Source organism: Trichogramma pretiosum, unplaced genomic scaffold (genome assembly GCF_000599845.2).
Source record: "Trichogramma pretiosum strain Unisexual culture from Peru unplaced genomic scaffold, Tpre_2.0 scaffold97, whole genome shotgun sequence".
Taxonomy (NCBI): domain Eukaryota; kingdom Metazoa; phylum Arthropoda; class Insecta; order Hymenoptera; family Trichogrammatidae; genus Trichogramma; species Trichogramma pretiosum.
Window position 1 is genome coordinate 191,209 of NW_019640794.1, and position 22,932 is coordinate 214,140.

At 43.7% G+C, this 22,932-nt stretch overlaps 1 protein-coding gene and 2 non-coding genes across 5 annotated transcripts in view; all 3 read right to left on the reverse strand.

The window, feature by feature from the left end:
* LOC106650214 (ecdysone-induced protein 74EF-like) overlaps positions 1 to 22,932 on the reverse strand; it is a 37,682-nt gene that overhangs the window by 5,465 nt on the left and 9,285 nt on the right. For 2 of the 3 annotated variants that reach the window (XM_023457707.1, XM_014368129.2), the window contains exons 2-6: positions 13,799 to 14,071; positions 13,338 to 13,635; positions 12,214 to 12,315; positions 382 to 675; positions 131 to 298 (exon numbers count right to left, since the gene is read on the reverse strand). In XM_023457707.1, coding sequence (XP_023313475.1) covers positions 131 to 298; positions 382 to 675; positions 12,214 to 12,315; positions 13,338 to 13,635; positions 13,799 to 13,942 — 1,006 coding nt within the window. In that variant the 5' untranslated portion in view covers positions 13,943 to 14,071. Of the gene's footprint in view, positions 1 to 130; positions 299 to 381; positions 676 to 3,679; positions 5,367 to 12,213; positions 12,316 to 13,337; positions 13,636 to 13,798; positions 14,072 to 22,932 lie in introns of those variants that run through there. The other variant, XM_023457711.1, reaches the window with a different exon arrangement.
* Positions 16,437 to 16,555, reverse strand: LOC111693336. The gene has a single exon (XR_002763396.1). It is a non-coding gene; the product is annotated as a 5S ribosomal RNA (ribosomal RNA).
* LOC111693329 lies at positions 16,976 to 17,094 on the reverse strand. The gene has a single exon (XR_002763383.1). It is a non-coding gene; the product is annotated as a 5S ribosomal RNA (ribosomal RNA).

Genomic DNA, 22,932 nt, shown 5'->3' on the forward strand with positions numbered 1-22,932 from the left:
ACGCTTGTACTAAATGAAGTCAAGTTAAAGGGTAAACGATTAAATTGGAATCATAAATGAAAAAAAAAATAATAATAAATATACATAGTCGATAAAGCGATCCGATTGAGTAAATATGTTTGTAAAGCACCTGCTGTAAGGTGTGAGTGGTGCGAGCCCGCGAGGCTCGGCTGAAGCGAGTTGGGATTGAGCCTCGCCTTCAGCAGAAGATTCGTGTCTTCGTTGGCGCCGGAAGACGTGCTCGACTCCACGTCGCTCACACCGCTGTCGGCTGGGCTGGCTGGCAGTGATCCGTTTCCTATTTAATACATAGCAGAGAATTTTGTAATTTTGCACGCTCCGTTATAACGATCTGCAACGTCGCGCGCGTCTCCTATATACCTGACGGATTGGAGATTGATACGTTGACGGAGCTGTAGGGCGGCTGAGTGCCCAATTGCCGATTGTATCCATTGTGTAGAGTAACGACGCTCTGCTGCTGCTGCTGCTGAGAATGCGAATGCGGATGCTGCTGTTGCTGTTGCTGCTGCTGTTGCGCATGATGCTGCGAGAGAATTCCATGGAGTAGGCGATTGGCAGAAATCGAACCTGGCTCGGATTTGATGCTCGTCAGTGACAGCACGTCTTTGGCCGTAGAGTCGCCGCGCGGCTGCTGCACCAACTCTCTCGTGTCAACTGCAATTCAGCAATTAACGCGGCTCGATAAGAATCACATGGACATTTTATTTTTTGCGCGAGCTTTGAATTTTTTTTTTTTTTGCTCCGCGTTATATCGTATCTTATGTGTATCGCTTAAAACCGTGTCGAGCGATGAATAAACAAACATTTATTACATTTATTTATACGTGTACATATCGCGCGCGTCGAGGTAATAGATTCAGTATACATTCGCGAGTATATAACGTATATATATAAATATATATATAGCATGTTTTGCGCATAGAGGAAGTGAAAGCAATGTAGCACCACTACGCCTTCTCTCCTTGACCCACTGCAGCTTTTCTACTTTCAAGCAGCAGCGGCGGCGGCAGCGGCAGAGCCAGGCACGGCACGGCAAGCCAGAGAGCATGTGACTCCGCAAACACTGTGCCAGGTTCATTAAGCGGTTTCTCAAGAACGCGTGAGCGTTTTTCTTATTCGCTCTCTCGGTCTATACGTATATGTGTATACCGAGAGTTAACTCGAATTACATACGTGCGTTGTTCGAGCGAGAAAAATGCAAAAGTAAATAAATAAACGTTTTTCGGTCGAAAAATTACGTTGGAAAAGCTCCGCAGGTGTGCATGCGCGCGGATTCTCAAAAAGCTGCGCTTGAAGCGCGCGGCTGTTGTATTCAATTTTTCGTAATTTTTGTTTTTCTCTCTCTATTTTTGTTTGTGCTTTTTACGCCCGAATAATTAGAGAAAGGGAGAAAAAAGTGTCTCGGATCAAGAAGAATCGTCAACCTTGTCTCACCTTGGCGAGTCCTTTCAAGATCGCTTAGAGGGGTGGCGAAACGACGAGCGCCATCAAATTGTCTAGCCGCATCGATCGGTCAAGATGTTGGCACCCTCTCTCTCTCTCTCTCGGCTATATTGATCGCGACCCGAAAGTTTTTGACCTCTACGGGGTCACACAACAACGTACTGTGTCGAATACGCACGACGACGACGATGATTTTTAATCGTTATGATTCGTAATGACCGATTGAACCAATTTCAAAGTTAGCTATCGATTTTTTTCAATAACACTTGGACGATAATAATAATGACAGAAAAAAAGAAGTGCGTGCGTATAAATAAAGTCTCGGGCGCGCGCGCGCGCAAATAAAATATTCAATTGAGAATGGAAAACACGTACGGATCCCCGTATAAAGGAAAATCGCGTTGAGTAATAAAGCGAATTCTCAGCTGCTCTCGAGCTCGAGTCGTCTCTCGAGTGTGTTAAACTCATCGCGCGGCGCGGCTGCATCACAAGACAACGCCTAGTTGTTAGTTACTGCGCGCTGCGCTACTATATGCTATTACTACTACCACTACTATACGAGAGCTTCGAGCTCACAGGCCGAGTCTAACGTGTCAGGGCCAACTTAAGCGGAATACCCTTCTTATGAGCAATCGATTTTTCAACAAGATTTCCAGGTCAGTCTAACATCCGGAATATACAACGTTGAAAGTTCGTTATCTACACGATCATTACTCGTTTTATATTATTATATCCTTATACTTTTTCTTCTCTCAACTATAATCCTGACTTCCTATTCCAATCTACTGTATTATTCCGTTTTTAATTTTTTATTTATTTTTTTTATAACCAGGACGCGCGCGCGCTCGCCCGCTTAGTATGCATATTCTAAAATTAAAAATGCCCGAATGAATATTCAATAATCGAAGCTTTGTATATTCCATTCTCAGACAAAAACAAAATCAATATCGAAAAAAACAGCAGCAGCAGCAGCGCACAATGATCGGCAAAAAAAGAAGACGAAGAAAAAAATGATCGAAGAAAAATGCCGCGCGCGCGCGCGATATAAATATAAATTTTCATGCAGCGCGGCGGCGGCGTCTCTCTGCGCGTTACATGCTGCTGCTACTACCACTACTGCGACTATACGTAAAGGAAGAGTAGTCCATTCGTTGAATGCATCAGCCCTGACCTACATAGTAAAGCGTGTTGTCGACTAAACTTGCCAACGATACCGAAACTATAATAGTATACGCGAAACGACGCGTTATGCGCGGTATATAGATATATAGAAATTATGCCCCGCTGCATAGACTCGCGTGCTGCGTTCTTCGCCGTTTATCCCATATAAATTTCGCTTTCTAAGATTTGCGAAAATTATATAAAATCGCTCGGTTCTCGCGCGTAGTACTAGCTTCGCCGCGCGGACGATCGGAAAAAAATACGACTACCTCGCAGAGAGGCAAAGAAGAAAAAAAGGCAACTTGGACCTTTACTGGCAAAAATGCTCCGATTTTCTTTCTCTCTCTCTCTCTTGGACTCGACGAATGCAGCTACTGAAAACTCAATCATAATACGCGATATACATACACATCCCATCCGCGCTCGCGCGCTGAGCGAATTATTCCGAAAGTGAGTGAAAAGAAGCCAAGTGAAAATTGAGATCAACAATTAGGAGAAACGGAGGAAGTAGCTCATTGATTAGGTGTGTAAGTTTCGCGACTCTGCCAGGACTTTCCTTTGGAAACTTTTCACTAGTTCATGTGAAAGTTATCTCGCGTGTGTGCGTGTGTGTCTGCGTTGTATATAAACCATCGTGTGTTTGTGTATACGTGCGTGTGGATGGATATATATAAAGCCGACGACTATATACACGACTTTACCATCATCGCAATCAGAGAACTTCCTATACTGATAACAATGCCTACGATAAATATGCATATATATATTTTAACGATGTCTTTGATTGATCGATCCAGTTCTTAATGGCTCAATAGCTTATGCAATTGACGAAGAAGAAGTAGTAGAAGGCGCGCAGCTTAAATAATAGCAATAATTCACGCGCTCTATATTTCGCGCGCGAGCGCGTCGTGGCCCGTATTTTGACTATTTGCCATTGGCAGGTGGGCAAGGTGGCTAGAAAAAGTAATTGCCAAAGCAAACAATGAAAAAAAAAGACAACCTCCCTCCCTTTCCTCAGTTTTCTATGCTACCCTCTCGCGTCCACATTACTCACGATAACGCTTGATGAGATTTTTCTTGTAGGGCTTGGTGCCGGGTGGGCGCGACCTGAGCTTGCAGTGCTTGGGATCGGCGACACCGTCGACACCAGAAGCACCACCGGCGCCGCTGTAGCTCGAGTCGTCCGAGTCCTCGGAGCAGGTGCGCTCGTCGGCGTCCGGGTCCTCGATCGAGCCCGCGGACGAGTCGTGGCGACGGTGGTGATGATGGGGATGTCCGTGCAGCAGCAGCAGCCGGGCCCGATGCTCGAGATCCGAGTCGTCGTGATCCTCCCGTAGCTGCTGCTGCTTGCCGTTACTGCTCGTCGTCGACGTCTTACTGTTGGAGCTCGGCGGCTCGGCATCGTTGTAATCGCCGAGGCGCACCACCGTCAGATCCAGCGGCTGCTCCTCGAGCATGTTGTCTGATCGGTCCACTAGCGGTGCTAACGGAGCTGTCCAGTTGGTGCTCGTCTTCACCGAGTCTCCGAACTATCGTACCACTTATTGCGCATAGCAGCGACCATTACGCACCAGTCGGCGGGCCAGTTCATCGAGTTTTTTTCTTTTTTTTACTTTTAATAACAATCCATTCTCCCGATCGTCAACTCACATGGTTGAGGCGACTCGATCGTGGTGGAGGTGGTCACACTACGGCGTTGTCGCACCGAATAGAACGATCACGAGGCTGCTCATCGAGAGGCTCCGTGGCTTGCAGCGCGCACTGTAGAAAATTCACTCGGCTCGATCGAGTATATCGAGAGGGTCACGCAGTCCACGAGATAAATTATTACGAGCCAGCAACAACAACAATAAACACCAGGGGGCAATTTTTTTTTTCATACACTTGCACTGCAGCGCGCACGCACAAACAACAAACAGAATGAAAAAGCACAGTCACCGCAAGTTCAGGCGCGAGGCGCGAGCTTTAAGCGCGGGCTCGTTCGAACCACGACACCATAGGCCAATAGCAGTCTAGTATCTACGATGATCTAGGCTAGCAGTACTAGTAGCGCGAGGCGTAGGACCGGCGCGCAGATTCGAAACTGCCGGCTACTGACAACGACGACGACGATATGTTGGCCAATGCGCGGCTGTCACTGCCACTGGTGGCTCGTGCTGTTCACTTCGCTGCTGCTGCCGTTGCTGCTGACTGTTGGCATTCGGCAATGTGCCATATTATCAGCACGGCACACACAACGCCGCTTTCTTAGCTTTTTATCTCTCGGCGGCTCTCGTGCGCGCTACACACGTACGTGTATACGTATAATAATAAATAAATAAATGTATGTATCTGTACGCTGTTTTATAGCCGATGGTGATTGTTTTCGTGCGTGTGGGGCCAAAGTCGGAGCTGTCTTATAAATTCACGTTTCAAAAGCTCTCTCAGCCACCAACACATGCATCAACATAATGTTACAATAACAATAATAATAATCTTGAGCGAGAAGCGTCCACAGGTATATAGCTTTTTAACGCACGGCGCGCACACTGATATAGGTAGTAATAGTAGTAGTAGTAGAACGCGCACACCGTGCACACTATATACACAACGAGTCGTCGTCTTTACTGCTGCTGCTATATAGTAGTACGACACACAAAGCTCACAAGCTGCTGTTGCCGCTGCTGCTGCTCTGCCTACGGGCGACGCGATGCTCGCCGGTGGCACACTGACTGACTCGAAACCGGACTAGCCCGCTAGTCCAGGCGTGCGCCCGCGATCTCGCCGTCTCTCTCTCTCTCTCTCTCTGGCTTTGCGCGCTTGCCTCTCTGCGTCTCGCTCTCCGCCAGCAAGCGCGCACAGCACGGCTCACGGAGCTGGGTGAGTGTATGTGTGCGCCCTGCCTCTGTATATAGAGAGACTCGCTTTTTGCACGATCTACTTGTGTGTGTGCAAGTGTATGTAGGTATATATTATACACACGAGCGGCAGCAGCAGCGCGCAAGCGAGCTCTCGTGCTTACTTTGCCTGTGTAGCGCTGGCTGTGTGAGCTGCGCGCGCTCTATCTTCCTCTATCTCTTTCGTTTTCGCACGGTCCTACTCCAGCTATACAGAGGCATGCAGCAGCTCAGCACTCCTTCCCTCTCTCTCTCTCTCTTTCTCTCTCTCTCTCTCTTTCTCTCTCTTTCTCTCCGTACGCTCTCTGTATATATAGGTATATGCATGCAATTCTATCTGTGTGTATGTGTGCGCGCAGAAAAGAGAGACAGGCTTTAGCGATCGTCGTCGTCGTCGTCGCGAGGCTCGTTGAAAGCAACAGTAGGCGCGCACACTGGTGTAAGTAGCCGAGAGCTGCAGCAGCAGCGTGACTGTGTCGAGTGTCGCCTGCGAGCCCGAGCCGCGCTTCTGTTACGCCAGTGTGCACATGCAGCGCAGGCTATATAAGCTGCATATCCTATATTGCACTCGACTGAAATCGACGTGCCTCGGCTTTTGTCGTCGTCGTCGTCGTCGTCTCTTGAAAATGCACACTACTACCACATGCATGCATATTGCGGTGCGCTCGCGCCAGTTGCATACAACAAGCAACAGCTCGCAATTCGCCGAGGAAGAGAGAGAGAGAGAAAGAGACTCTCTATACACATCTATCTCATACGAGTCTCTCTCTACTCCTTGTCCAATGCGTATATATACGTATATAATAACTCGCTTCTTGGCTTCGCAGCTCCTCTGTTGTATACGTGCACCTATATATTAGCGTGCAGCTCACGACTCCCTATATCAATAAATACGCGCGGCTGCGGCGGCGGCGAACTCGGTGCATATAATACGCGCGCTTCTTCATGGCCGTTTTCACACTCTTTTCGCACTCGCTTCTTTCTCTCTCTCTCTCTGTCTGTCTCTCCGGTCTATCGGTGAGCCGTGCATGCAGGCAGACTCTCTCAATTGCGCGATAAACTGCGCCAACGATGTTCGCTCGCGCGCCCGCTCGAGAGCCGCACGAGACGAGCATACAAACTTTTGCGCGTCCATCGTGTATGTATGCGCAGCTGCAGCGCAGCTCGAGATCTCCAGAGACGACTGCGTTGCTGCTGCGGGAACCGATTTGCAAAGCTTTGGCTGAACGACGGGATAGTTAACATCCGATGTAAATGATCTAATATGCGAGTCGAGGCTGCGATGGGTCGCGATGCGTTTGTCGCTCTTTTGAGCGCGCCCGCGCAAGTATCGATGTGTGGTAGTTATATAGACTTTCCGGGAGAATCCAAGTTAGTCGGGTATCGTATGTGTATACGTGCGACCTAGATATATCGTTAACCATTGCTCCCCTTGCGTCTCGCATCTATATAGTATCGAGTACTCTAGTATGATCCTCTAGCCACGCGCGGAAATTCGAAGAAAATCTTTCTCTATATCGTGTAAGAATCCGATGTAAAGGTATATAACACGTTGTAGGATGAGGACGGAGTTGTCGTGATGCGCTCCGAGCGAGAGAATCGACGTTCTCTCTCTCTCTAGCCTGTCATGCGTGTTTGTGTCTGTATATATATCATTTATGTATACAACCGACAGATTAAAAAAAAATAAATAACGCGAATAATCAGCACACGCAAGGCTGCTGCTGCTACTTGCCACTACATAAGTTATGACCGGTTGCATGCTATATAATAACGTCGTCGTCGTCTATACCCAACGACGACGACGACGACGAGCAGAGAACTCGAAAAGGGGAAGTCGAGTTTGCTCGGGCTGCTGCTCGTGTATATACTATATACTACTATTGCACAGAAAGAGAGGAGGAAAAGAGGAGGAAAAAAGAGATAGAAAGAGAGAGACTCGGAATCATAGAGCGAGGGGTGCAAGAGACGGAGGAGCTGCCGAGGTGCAGCGAACTCTTCCAAGGCCTACCCCTACCAATCCTACCTGACCTCTCCCCCTTTACTTACTTCCCACACACACATACTTGTATACTTACTGGCGTGCGCAAGCAAGCGAGCACACACACACACGAGTATATATGACGGCGGTGGCGGCACGATACAAAAATACATGTGCAGCACACGTACGTATACGTACGTATGTGTCGAGTTATATGCGTGCGTGCATGCGTGCGACTGCGTATATATACCATACAAACACACTTGTGCATGCATCATGTTCCCGCATTCGTTTGCATTAAATGCGATCTCTCTCTCTCTCTCTCGCTCTTCAATACCCAAAGAGAGCCTATACGAGTATATAAGAAGTTATGCGGCTGATTTGTATTCGTATTGGAGGGATTTCGCTATTACATACGCACGAGCTGACCAGCAGCAGTCGCTGCGAAACAACAATTTTTCGTAGCTGCGCTGTCCGTAGTTTTCGCACAATTTTCTTGACCCCCTCGGACGTGCGCGATCGTTGATGTATATTTTCAACGAGCCCGCCGAAGCCCGCAGCACCACCGGGCCAGCCACGCGATAAAATCGGATCTATGTCGATCGATGTGAGGCGCAAGCGCGCACGGGCTTATATAGCATTCTCAATAATTATGTAATTGGAAGTCGATCGCGGGAGCCCCGCGCGATTGAGAAAATCATGATCGCGAGCCTTACAATTTGTATACAATGTATACTACAACTCGTAGGAGCGAGAGAACAGAAGTTTTTTTCTCTACTTTTTTTTCCGTCGTGAAAAGATACTTTACCCGAAAAGACGCATTTAATTTGAGAAAATTGCGAGCAGCAGCAGCAGCAGTTTTGACGAAGGAAAACTGCGTGTATTGAAAGTGAAAGACTGAAAGTTGCTAACAGGTTGCCACGCTTCCTTAGAGAGGAAAATGTGTTTCTTTTTCAGCTTTCCTTATTTTTATATACATACACGGCTGTGCACATGCACATGCGCTCGCTTCTCTCGCGCGCGCGTTATATAGGAGTAGAATCAAATCCACTTGTGAACGTTCGCGATATATAGTACATAGGCTTTTGCGCTCACGAGCTGCTGCTGCTGCTGCTGCTGCTGCTGCTGCTGCTGCTGCGCGCGCGATGTACGCATGTCAACACGTGCAGGCTATCCCTGGCCTAGATAAACGTCACGGAACGCCGCAACCACTACTACTACTACTACTACTACTACTACGACTACTTCTATGCTATATACTACTGCTGCTAAGCTCCGCCGCGGCTAGTTGCATCCGACGCAAATGAAAAACTCGTTTCACTCTATAAACCAAATGCACTTTCAATGAAAAAGGAACGTACTTTTACTTTTTTATATACGACGAATGATCTACGTCGTGGCAGCAGCAGCTCGAGCGAGCCTTTAGGAGGAAAAAAAATTATACCGATATGATTCGAAGGGAAAAATATAATTGATTCGCGGTATATTCGTATGTATGATCCCCCTCCCTCCCTGCTTTCGGCTATTTTCGAACTGTAAGTGTGTTTCTAGAAAAAGTACGCGCGGAGAGGTACTTGTAATACGGGCAATTCTTTGAAAACAATCGAGGAAAAGTGGAAAACTCGAGTGCGCGCCGCGCGAGCCTCGATAACCGAATTCAAACACGGCGCGGCGCGGCTATGATTACGATTATGGGAATTATCGATTATTAGTCTATTCGCGTTTGTAGGTCGAGCTTTTTGATTATTTGGAATTCAGACTGTGTGCTTATCTCGATGATTTCAATCAATAGCCCCAGAGAGAGAAAAAAAAATCATTAGCGCGCGAAAGAAAGAGTCATATTCGCTTTGTAGATTTTTTTTATGCAACGAAGTATCGGGGATTACGTAACGAAATTTATAAAATTGTTGAAATAATTAAAGCTCGCACGCACGAGAGACAGCTAATACATACTAAACAAATTATTAATATTCGAGATTTTTTTGTAAAAATCGAACAACAATTAAGCACATGTATAAAACTTTTGCATTAAAAATATATTCAATACTGCAGATAAAAGAAGGTAAGAATTATGTGGTAAGTGAGTCTGTGTTGATCGTTGATGCACGTGGTAAAAGTGCAAGTGTGTCAAGGCGCGACCTGAATTTTCCTATTCTCATTCTCTCTACCGCTAAACTTCTCTCTCTCTCTCTCGCTCTCTCTCATTTACCAACTCCCTTTCTGTTCGCCGTTTTTATGCCATCTTATACATTTTCTGCCTTTGCTTCCCGCTCGCTTTTTTCTCTCTCTCTCTATCTCTCTCTCTCCTATGAATTTAGATACTTCGCAGTAGTGGCAGTCGAGGTTGACTCTAACCGATTGAATATTCATAACGTAAATCAAAAAAAGATATATTTTTACAATATGATTTCTGATAAAAATTCTAGCGACACGCGACGTTAATTAGACACAGCGACGATATTTTATTCATTTTTTTTACCTATCATCCGTAAGTATTAGCGAGTTGTAATTCTGTTACGTATATAGCAATACATGTATATTATACCGCCGCGAGCGAGAATGGAATTAACCCAGCGAGCGCGACATAGACACAGACGAAAGGAGCCCGCGCCTGAATTATTTGCAATAAAAATAATGGAAAGACTCGTTAATGAGAGCGCGCATAGGTATACACCTAAAAGCTGGTGCGCGCATTATAAAGCCCGCGACTTTTCCTACGAAAACTACCGCACTATAGGCCGTGTGCGCGAGCGCGAGTTGCGTCGCCGCGCGCGATGATAGCGCGAAAAAAAGTATCGTAGTTGTCAAGACTTTGTCTCTCTCTTTCTCGCACTCGCTCTCGCTCTCGCGCATATAAGAACAAACAAGTCTGAAGGCCTATATAAGTCATCGAACTCAACAAAGGTTGCCTGGCTAGAGCTACTCAAGAACGTCGAGGAAAACGAGCTAAGAAAAACGTAACGAACGATCAACACGCAGCGCGCGGAGTCGAGCGCGCGCCGCTCTCGGTACTACTACTATGCTAGCTAGCGACTATACTTCCACGACTACGTGCCGCGCGTATGTATAATGCACTTGCGTACATATATGCGCGCGGCTCGCGTATACATATACGATTTAATCACACACCTAAGACCAAGACCTAGATTCGAGCATAGATTTTACTTGTTTCGATTTTATATACACATGCAAAATCGACTTATTTAGTCGTTACGTCGAGATCGGCGCGCTGCAACTGTAAAGCGATGTACTATTACGAACTGCTCATAAACAAGTTCATCTCCGATCGCCTAAGCAAATACGTGTGTGGCGAAATTTTTCTTCTATCCGGATGCTCCACGTGTTCTATTATTGAACCAGGGAGAATCAACAATTTGCATGCATAATGAGGTTTGATAAATACAAACATTCGTAGGAAAAAATGTGTCGTTTAAAAAAATTTGAAGATAAATTTATTATTTCGCAATTGGAAGAATTTTACAAACATTGCAGACTCATTTGCAGGATTATAATACATACTTGTCGGATTACGTTGAACAAATCAACAGAGTGTCATTTTCGAGAAAAACAAGAAAACTTTTCTCACCTATGAGAAATCACGCGCTAATTAATTTACATCTTTATCGCATAAAAGTTTATTTATATTCATAAAATGAATATAATGAATTTTTTTTTTCTTCACGGTTGTTTTATTTCGAGAAAGTACACGAGTGTGTATGTAAGGCTTGAGCACACGGGTAATGTTCAATATTAAAAGTTTGCGCGCGCTTTGTATGCTATCGATCCGCGCGCGCAAAGACAGGATTCACGAGTTAACCTCGGCCCACATTGCCATAACACTTTCACTGATGTAACACTTGGTTCTAAACTATTGCGTTAGTATATAATAACGCGACTCCATTGCTCACTTCCCAATCCTCGCAGTTTCTCTATTCGCACGGCTATCCTTTCACTATGATGAAAATTTTATAAGTTGCACCGTTCGTCAATAAATAAGCGAAATGAGTAAAATTTAACGCATAGACACGGTGATATTTCACGGGGATAATTTGATTAATATTTTCTTTAGTTCGCTGCAAGAAGGGATTGCCTAGATCTGTTTTTGTTGGCGTTACACACGCATTGATTATGTTCACACTCTAAACGATTAGTTTTCAATTGTTTTTAATTATTAAGATTTTCTGAGGATATAATAATTTTAAAACACTTGTAGCTTTACTAACGATGTGCCAAAAGAAAATAAAAAATATAAATATTCTATCAAAGCAACCTAAAATCGGAAAGGCTATTTCTATCGAATTTGAAAATGATTCTGATACCGATAATTTATGAAAATTATTTAAAATATTTGATTAAAATACTCGACAAGTGTTTTCACTTTCATGATTTTTGTTACTCAATTGCTTGCGAAATCGATAGCCACGAAATGATGAATCTACATTGTCTGATGTAGAAATAAATTTAACTGCAATCTACTTTACCATCGGAAAGTTCGATGAATTGAAAATTCCTAATTTATCTTTTGTCGATAAATCGAACATTACTTGAAATATACTCTACTTTACCGACAATGCATGCGAAACAAAATTCCACTGATTATGAATCTTCATTCAATAATAATACAAAAAAATGTATTCACAATACGACTCGAGCGGCTTCGTGTGATCACGTACAAATTTAATTCGAAGATTATCGACTAATTACTTTACAACACTCGACTAGAGTACTTACCTTTAATTTTTTCACTTTGAGAGATTTCTGGTTTTGCTTCGGCTCTAGACAGGTACTGAAGTGATGTAGACGGCGTTTGGTCTGTAGGCGTTGATAATCTTTCTGCAATTTTAACATAATATCGATTAGCTTCAATATTTAATCTGCAAAATCTCTTTGATAATTTACTAAAGTTCAATGGTATGCAAAAAATAATCCCAAACATTTTCATCGAGATCAATTCGTTCAAATACATTTTACTTTTAGATTGAAAGCTCAATTTTGTTCCTACATTTTATAAAAATAACTAAATATAGCTACAAGGTGAAATTGATAGCAGATAATACACTCATGAATATTGAGTAGAAATTTTTTTCAAAGCGAATTTTTAAAATTCTATTCGTAACTAAAAATGCATATTGATTATTACATAAATGATCTTTACAAATCATAAAAAACATGTGTGCACATGCGTCCACTTTAAAATTATCATGAATAATAATGATGTAGCAAGATAAAAAAAGAATCCATCAAATAGAGGCAAAGCTCTTTGTGTCTCATAAAGTAGTTCTGAGCGAGCAAATAAAAGAAATTCAAATATAAATCGTTATTTATGAGTATTTCTTAGACATGATTTTGATATTTTCTAAATCCAATATGCATTTGAATCGATTTATACGTAGAAAGACCGACATCTACTATTCTTGAATTTCTTATCTCTTTTGATACGACTTAATATCTACTGTCAATAGTCCATTTAATTATATTCGAATCATTGTAGTCTTTAGATAGTTTACAAAAGGTCAAAGAAACATGGACAAAAGTGAATTGTTTATCTCCAAATAGTTATAACAAACTGTGAAGTATTCCCAGGCATAAAATTGAATCTTAACTTAAAAAGTTGACCAACGGTTTGACACTGGTTAGAAAACTTTTCAAAGAACTAGACGTCGTATCAACAGAGATCAACTGGTCAATTTGACAAGAATAATCCTTAAGATTTTAAGAATAATTTTTTCACAATAAGACACACAAAGAGTAGATAACCAGAAGTACATATGACGTTCGTTTAATCTAAGTTATCAATTAAATGAAAATAGGCGGGACTAGCTTTCGTTACAATTTTCCACGCTAAATGAAAGTACCTGCTAGTAAAGGATTCGCGGCAGCGATATTACACTTTTGCCGCCTATTCAGGCTGGACGCCTGACTCGCTTCCGCCAGATCGGCTTGTAGCTCCTTCAGAAACGTGTCCAAAGGATCGAAGCTTTCGTCGCTTCCAGAATTGTTGTTGTTGATGGAATTGCTGATGTTGATGGTGGGCGACTGCGAGCATTCCGTTTGGTCGGGCGAAATCGTTTCGGCCGAGGATATCGTCGGTACCGAGTCGAGCGAGTTCAGTTGCATCATACTGTACTCATTGGCCTGCTCGGTATTGTTTTCCTGTAAAAAATATTAAAACAGTTTTATTGTTTTGTGTAAAACTTTGATTCGTTCAAAGCAAAAAAAATATGTAACGAACGAGTAAAAGTATACAACGAAGTACACTGTACTCTTGAAAGCTGACGATTGCATGGAGTAAAAATCCTTAAATTTGAATACAAACCTGCAAGCACTGAGAGACGTCGACCATCTTCCCATCATTGTCAGGGCACCACAATAGCTCATCATCGATAAAGGGCATGTTCGATTCCTCCTTAGGCACAAGTGTGGAGGATAATGTTACGATCTGCGATATAGGGACCGGCATCGGGATCTGTGGCCTGCGGTGGGGGCTTATCTAGCCACCTCCGCGTTATAAATCACATAAAAACACTTCCAAACCTGCTTCGACAGGTCCTCGCTCGTTGTCCTTGTCGTTGTGGCAATCGTCATTAATCTGTAACAATAAATTGTTCGACTTTAGTAAAATTCACGTTTTCAAATGTAAATTCAAAATATTTTTTATGTGTAACATCAATTCAACAACATAACTGAAATCCAAGCTTTACTACGCGAATAGTAGAAACTTTCAATTTAATGCTAGCCTCCGCCACTAGATGGCGAGTACCCTCATCTGTAAATATGCAAGTGGCGAAGTGAGCACAATTGTATAAGTCAAAGCTTATTAATATATAAATCAATTAAATCGATCATCTTTTTTTGCTAATAGTTCGAGGAGAATCTAAGCACAGTTGTACTTGAGCTAAAACGAGAAGAATATAATGCGAATGGCAGTGGAAGGGAGAAAGTGAAGAGTGAGTTCATAGACCCCGCTAGACGTATGGATTGGTTGCGAAAAGAAAGTCCTGTTTCAATGTTGTTACCCCTATATAGCTTTCCATCAAATTCAAATTCATGCAGAACGATGAATTCGTCGATGCATTTGCGGTGCTATACGTACCACTTATAATATTCAATCAGCAGGATTGACTCGGGAAAAAAATAGTGCTCTTTGTGCTCTTTTCGACCAAGAGCCGTAATTACGATGATTAATTGATCGCGTCGTAACGCATTTAATGACTGCTGCAGTCTTTTGTTAGTGAGAGCGAGGATGTGCATGGAGATTAATATTACCGATGGACGCATTATCGTAATTTTTTTATAACAAATTTAGATTATAAGTTTTTTAATCTTATCCAATCGTTATGATAATGTAACGAGATACCAAAGTCGTGGTAAAAAAGAATAATTTTTAACACGTTTTCCGGGATATTTTTTGAAAAATTGTACATAAATGTCTTGAAAACTACACAATGAAGGGATTCATGGAGATTTTACTTTTGGAAAAATGTTCCACTGAAATCTTTGAAATCGGAATAAAAAATGTTGACTTCTATCCTTGCTCAGGTATCTTCTGAAATGTCGAACCACGAGCCAGCCTCTTCAGAAAAATTTTCCGTAAAATCGTAATTTTACAATTAAGTCATCGATGCGTATGGGAAAGACCACCATGAACAGTGATCAGCTGCGCCGGACACGAAAAGAGACCTTTACAGAAATGATATAATTCGATAATCAAAGCGAACGACTCGCGAAGCACTCGGAGACGATTACATATTGCACAGTGTATGGATTTTACGATAGCCGATAAAATTGGTCGTGGTATATTGCGATACGCGCGCGTGCACACATGTGTATAGTGTAATAGATGCCGCGCGAGAGCTTTGCACTCGTCGTACACATAATACGCGGCTGCAGCCGAAGTCTTGCGCGCAAGTTGGTTACGCGTTATTATTATATACGTGTATACATTTTTTTTAGCCAGGGAAAGCAGCTAAACGGCATTGATAATGAGAATGCAAGGATGTAGGCAGCTCGGCGGCCGCCAGTTCTCGGCCTGTGTGCAGTTCGTAGCCCCCGCGCGCGTGTGTGTGTGTGCGTTACTTTCGCCACGGCGAGAAAGAGAAAGTTTTCTCGTCACTTTCGCTCTCGATTCCCCTCCTAATCCACCCTAGAACTACATGCTTTATTTCTGTATATATGTGTGTGTGTGTGTGTATACGTATAAATTTGTGCACTTGGCTCGTTTCACCGACGAAACGTGTTATCAGTCCAGGATCCGACCATGAAAACCACATGAGCAACTGCTGCTGCTGCTGCGCGTCATAATCTGTAACGAGCTCGTACAATATCCTATCTAGCTGAAGAATTACGTCGTAATCCCATGCAACTATGTGTATAATATTACGGGACCTACGCTAACCCTGCGCCAGTTTTATGAAATTTTTAAAAATATAATAATTTCTTTTCTTGATTCTGGTTGAGATTCAACGAATTTTTTATAGTTACAATGCAAGTTTGTTAGTCAAATGAATATGGCTTAGTTCTGATCATATGTAATAAAACTAATTATTTGAAATTTGTTCAACGGTTTCTCTTAATAATTAGAAACTTGAATGAATTATTAAAATAATTTTCAACTACCAAAAATATATATCATTTTCCAATACAAGAGTAGTTGCATTACAGAATGAATGAAATACAATAACCCTGATAGAAAAGTTAACAATGTGTTCACCAATTTTTAGCTACGGGAAGTCGAGTTGTTGAGTTAATTTATGCATTTTAAAGCTCAAATTAACAATAAATTGTCCAAAATAGACGATTTTAAGCTTTGAGATCGTTGAAAAGTGCGTTGTATTCATCTGTTATTAATTTGAAAACCTGATCAAAAACTGCTCAAAGAAAATAAAAAATAATGAGTAATGATGGGGAAATTTGATTAAAATCAAAAATATCGTTTTAAAAGTCAAAAGGATGAGTACCTACGTCACGCGGGGTTCCCAGGCGGTCACCCATCCAAGTACTAACCGCGCTCAACTTTGCTTATATTCGGTGATCGGACGAGAACCGTAGTTTTCAAAGTGATATGGACGTAGACATGATCATCCATCCCGATATCAAAGCATATGAAAAGCAGGAAGCAAATTTATTACAGGATCGGCACACAGGCAACAATAAGCAGGTAAAACAATATTCAGCTTTACACTATTGGCACACACCTGTCTAATAAGCACGAATTCTCAAGTTAGCCATAAGGCCAAGTTGAGGCGGGGGCGAGACTTTGCGGCAAGAGATAAGGAGACTATTCTACGAATATTTCTAATTCAACTTTTTTCATTATTGTTCTAATTGCACGTAAACTGGCTCTGCGATGTCTCAGCAGTTTAGTATAGATCGATTTCAGCTACGCGCAGTAGACGAGACTCTGTCAAAAGCTCGATATCGTGAAATATCAGGAGGGTTTGTTTCGGTGTAAAAAAAATAGAAAAAATAGTAAAAAAAAGGTCAAAAGAATGAGTATCTACGTCACGCGGGGTTCCCAGGCGGTCACCCATCCAAGTACTAACCGCGCTCAACTTTGCTTATATTCGGTGATCGGACGAGAACCGTAGTTTTCAAAGTGATATGGACGTAGACCTCTATTACAAATATTTCGTAGCTTAAAAAATTTTGCTACAAATTTTAGTAGGCAATCTCAGAGCAAGTCGTGTTAAGAAGCATATTTTATCGAAGTTCCTCAAAGAAGTGCATTGACATATACGATTATTATATTTTGACTGTCACTTGCAGATTTACAGATAAAGATACTCGCCATCTAGCGCAGGAAGCTCAAAGTAATATGTTCGTATATAAAAGTATTAATGTTCAGCATTTCTACCTGAATTGAAGAGGTATATTATAACTGATAAAAGTTTAATAATCACGGAGGAGGGTCATCAAGTCCACGTTAACAGCGGCGTCATCGCAGCGACCACACACAGCTTTTTCAATATAAATAATACAACGAAATTTTCAATATTTTAACATGTATACACGTACAACGTCATAATCTGTGATTTTCGAGGCTCGTCCGAGCTCGCACACAACACAAGCTTATACAGATACGAGACGACCGTCAGATCGCGTGGCCCGAAAGATTTCGCTCGTCTACGCAGGCGAGCTTTATTTTATACTGATACTTCGGCTAGTTAATAATATTGTGCTACACGAGAGAGAGAGATTGCCGAGCTGTGCGCATGGATTTATAAATAAAATATGAATTACATTTATTTTTCATGCGCGCGTGTGCGGCACACACGCGTGTAGCTGCTGCTGTTGCTCTTTTCAAATCGAACACGCAGTGCAACCATTCTAAGCAATGCGCGCGGCTGCACCGTACACGAGTATCAGAAATCGAGCCGCCGTTCGAAGGTCATCGTCGTCGTCGTCGTATAGTGGCGCGAAGCTCAACCTGCTGCATTCGTTATATACATAGATATCTCTGTAGCTCGCCTGCATATTATAAACACTTATTATACGCGATTGTAACGAGCATAGATAAAGACGTAATTTTCGTCGGGTTATACGTACATACACCTACGTACGCTGGATCATATTGCGCGTCGAGCTTTTTGGCGTATGGCTTTTTTATGTATAAAACTACGCGTATAAAATAATGCGAGCTGATCGAAGCGCGTGCGGCACCTTGGACGCGGCCGCGCGAGGGCATTCGCTCGTCGTCGTCGGCGCGCACGCGTCAAGGCGCTTCTGGCTGCAGCTCAGTGGCTGGCTGGCTGGTTAGCAACGCGAGATATCCTTTTTGAACCTTCGCCGTGTGTCAAGTCGAGTCGCGAGTCGAGGACCCCCCTTGATCCCGAGCGTGCATGTGCAGAACACCAAAGGCCGCAGTGTTGCTCACCTCGCGCGTGTGTGTGTACTGTGTATGCATGCGTATTTACGCGCGCGACTGCTGCATCAACGAAATAATAATATCGCACGCGCATACACATGCACACGTAAGTGTAATACCATGTGCACAGATATAGCTCCTCGCTCGCCAGATATATATAATAAGCCTAGTGAGTCAGCTGCGACTCGACGGAGAGAGAGAGAGACCTTCGCTCGGTGCCTCGGGCAAGGCGACTGCATCCCTATATAATACTCGCGCGAGCTATTGGATTATGCGCGCCTCTCTCGCGACTACACACGAGTTGTCTTTTCTTTCTTGCTTTTTTTCCTCTCTCGCGAGCGGCTAACGTCTGCCGCGCAGCGGCGATTTCGGAGCTCGTTACTGCGGCAGGATCGGAGTATATAAATGCACATGTCGCGGCAACAGCGTTGTTGAGCTGTGCAGCAGCGGCGGCGTTGGCGGCCTTCCGCGTGGCCAGCTCACACTGCACAGAGTCGTCGACGGTGGCCTTCTCGCGGCTCATGCCGCGCGTCGTGGGTAATATACACACACACACTCACACAGAGAGAAACTATGTAGTGGCTAGGCTGGCGTACGCTCGCACACCTATATACACGAACGTCCGCACGTTTTCAGCATCAATCGTTTGCTCTCGCACACACGCATACACGCGGGATTATATACATAGGCTGACATGCGTGACTGCAGTGCGATGCATGTATGATAGTCCAAATCGTAAATGTAAAGCTTAATAGGGGTCGACTCCTGCGTGCTGAGTAAGTGTTAACGATAACAATAGTCTACGAGCTGGCATAGTCAGAGACCCGACTTCGCTACGTTTACGTTTAGAATTAAATGCCTATAGCACATAGTGTACGTACACTAGCTTACACACATACACACTTGCGATTGACTCGCGAGTTGCCAAGTGCACACGCGCTACTCGCCTGCGACGACGACGACGACTGCACTGCACATACACACATACACATGCGCGCAGAGAGCAGCAGCAGGCCTTACGTCACACGTCAAACGCGCCGAGTTTATACACCGACGGCCTCGACAAAAACCGAACTCGTGCGCGTACTTGCTCGCAGTCATTGTCAAGACCAATCGCGGCGGCGATCGGCGGCGGCAGGCATCGCAACACACACAGGCTCTATATATCAAACTGCATAGACGCCACTCTTTATATATATACATACATATCAGTAAGCGGAATGACAAATCAACGAGAAAACGCGGAAAAGTTTTCCAACGCAATTGAAAAGTAAACCCGAGTTAGAGAGAGAGAGATCGAGTCGCAATATGAAATCCTGCCGTGCGGCGCCCGAGCGATCAGATACATCGGAAAATCGTCGTGTGGTCGCCAATGCAAATTCACGATCTTTTCGCCGCAATCGGCCGCCCGCCCGTCTCTCTCTCTCTTTCTCTGCGCTTTATAAATGCTTATAAACAATCGCCGATTCGCCGTGGCCGAGGTCGCGCTGCTGCAGCTCCGACTTTTTCGCAACTAACCAAATGGCAAATAAAGTCTCGAAAACAATAAATCGACGCTTTATGTAATGAGCTTCGGCACAAATACATACTCACACAGACGCACTTATACTACGAAGCGCATTCATTTATTGCTACAACTCCCTGTTATTTATAAACATGTGCAGCTTTGGTATCTCACTCGATGATGTGGCCTGACAAAAGGACGCGTGCGTCCCCCCGGTATACCCCCCTTGAGTTTCCATCGGATGTTTAATTTTTTTCAACAATCGAAAATTACGGCGACGCAGGCCTGAGACAATCATCGAGTTAAGTGATTTTTAACGATCTAAGAGAAAAAAACATTATTTTGGTCTCGATTACGACTTGACAACGAGATGAGTTGAGTTGAAAACACAACATACTTTATCTAAGCATTTTTATATACTATCGTTAATGTCATTTTATTGACAACTCGAGTAGTTGTAAATCAAATTTGAAGTCGAGTATAATTTAGTAAAATTATGATATTTAATATTTAGTTAATATTTAGTTAATTCGAGATAATTTTTTTCTAACACAACGAATTTTATCAATGCGCCAAATCAAAAAAGCTCAAAAAGCCTCTAGAAAGCTTCTTAATCGCAGATAGAATATAAAAATGTTTAAATCGATTTCAAAAATTAATCACGAGATAAATATTTTCGTTTCACTTTTCACCATTCTGTCTCGTCTTTTTTAATTTATGCTGATATTAATTTTTAAACAACAAAGTGATTAAAAAATCATATCTTCCATGGACATAACGAGACACGCAGATCTCGGCAGCTCAGACACGAAAATATTTTTTTCTTTCTCGAATAGCTGCAATCTTTGTAAGCGCGACGAGACATCGTCGTCGCGTACGCGATCATCATTCGCTCGCTTCGCACACACAAAATAACTCGATTCGAGTTTATATAATCATAACGCTAAAATAACTTGTCTTAAAATATTGATTCACGCGTAATTACGATCGCGCAGCAATTGCTTGCAAAAATACGTATAACGCCTATATAATAAATGTCGATGTATACAAGGTGAGCGCATTATGTGTGTGCGATGCACGAAAATGTTTTGGAAGCGATGCGGCGCAGTAATAACAAATTTCTTTTCTTTTCTCGGAGAAAAAAATTTAATTGCGAAAGAAGCCAAGCTGGACAGAGATGTTTAAATAATAACGAGCATTGTGCTCGGGGATAATATACGAAAAATCGTTTGTATATAATACGGCATTGTTATATACACCGATGAAATCAAAAGTGTGGCGTATTTTTTTTTTTATTATTTTTCCACACTCTTGGTTCGCAAGGTTGACACACACAAATGCACCACGCTCGCTCCCTTCCTTCCTCTCGCTCTCTCGCTGTTTTGATTATCAATGAATGTGTATTATACACACATTCGGTGCGATCGACGCAAGGGAGGGGTTAAAACGTAAAAAAAAAACAGAAAAAAAACCGCGCGGTGACACGAAGAGAGACGCGCGGAAAAAAGAGCGCGGCAAAATTCGAAAACGTAAAAGGCGTAAAGTCGTGTTGGGCGCGCGTGGCTGCTCTGCCTATATGCATACGATACGATGCAAGTAGTACACACACACATAGTGGTGGTATATCGGCAATTTCGATCAGCATCGCTCGTGTGCCGCTCGGAGTCATGCACGTATATAGACTGGATAATTCACGGACGAGATTGATTTTCGATGCGACCTTATAGCGGCACGCGCGCGTGTGCGGCTCGGATCGAGCCGCGTCAAGCTAGCTGCCAGTATAATAGCTCGCGAGCTCTATACGTACAGCACCGGCCATAAAGTCTTGAGCGAGAGCGAGACACTGACGCGAGCTCGCCGTCACTTGACTGTTTTCTCAGATTAACAGAAATACTCGCGGGCTCTCTTTTTTTCTCTCCGTCTCCTTCTGAGTTAGTCTTGAAATTCGCGGGGACTCGAGTCACGAGAGAGAGATCGCGCGGGGACGAATTCGCAACAATGTAAGCGCGTGTCTACGATAGCTCGAGGATCGACGCGACGAATACCAGAGCTTTGACATTGGAGCGAGAGCAGTAATAATGGTTTACGATGGCTCGTCGTCAGCGATCAAGAACTTTAATGTAAATACAAATATATATATATCGGTAAAAAAAGGCGCACACCGCACGCGACGAGCACGTCCAAGCTGCTGCGCGCGATATCGCGCTAAACGCAAAAATTTTCCACCTGCGCGGATCGCATGCTGCTAGTCCAAGCTGCACTCGTGTGCGCAAGCTGCTGCAAGTACATCGATGCGGTATAAGTAACTGCAGCAAAATCGACACACGCGTGTTATATACACATAGATACACATCGTAAAAGCTGCTTATACGCTACAGCGATATAGAGTAGGCATTGCTGGTGCCACGCGCGCCGTTCAATTGGCATTGAAGCCGTTGCCGTCGCCGCGGCTGCTGCTGCTGTTGCTGCTGCTGCTGTCGATGCCGATGCCGCTGCCGAGTATAGTCATGCGCTAGTCGCGCGTTCGTGTATACATATACCTAATATACACACCGCCTCATGCACCGCACCGCACCGAGAACTACTACAAACGTATTTTGTATGTGTATATCTATATAACGCCGATGTTGGCGCGCCGTTTTTCAAGCGCGACTCAAACGTGTGTCTCCGTCCGTGTGTGTATGCACAAATGCGCGTGTATGTATTATAAGTACGCGACCTTCGGAGCCGCAGCAGCAGCAGCGAGCGCGCTCGGCAGTGGCAGCTGCTGCATCGGCGTAAACAACAAATATCTCTCGCGAGCGCGATTCTTAATGCTCGATGCGCATCGGTGTACATACGAAATTAATAAGTCGTTTTTGTACGGATTAATCCGATTATATATCGTGGAGAGAACTGGGCCCGCGATTCAGCCGCGCGACTTTTACGCTGCAAGCTCGTTTTCTAATGGACCCGCTGCAAGCTCGTGCGTAAGCTGGTAGGGCAGGCACCCTATATAACGCACAATCATACGAATGTATACCGCAGTGAGACTCGCGCTCGCGGGCACTGCGCATTTATTATTGTATTAAAAGCAGAGAGA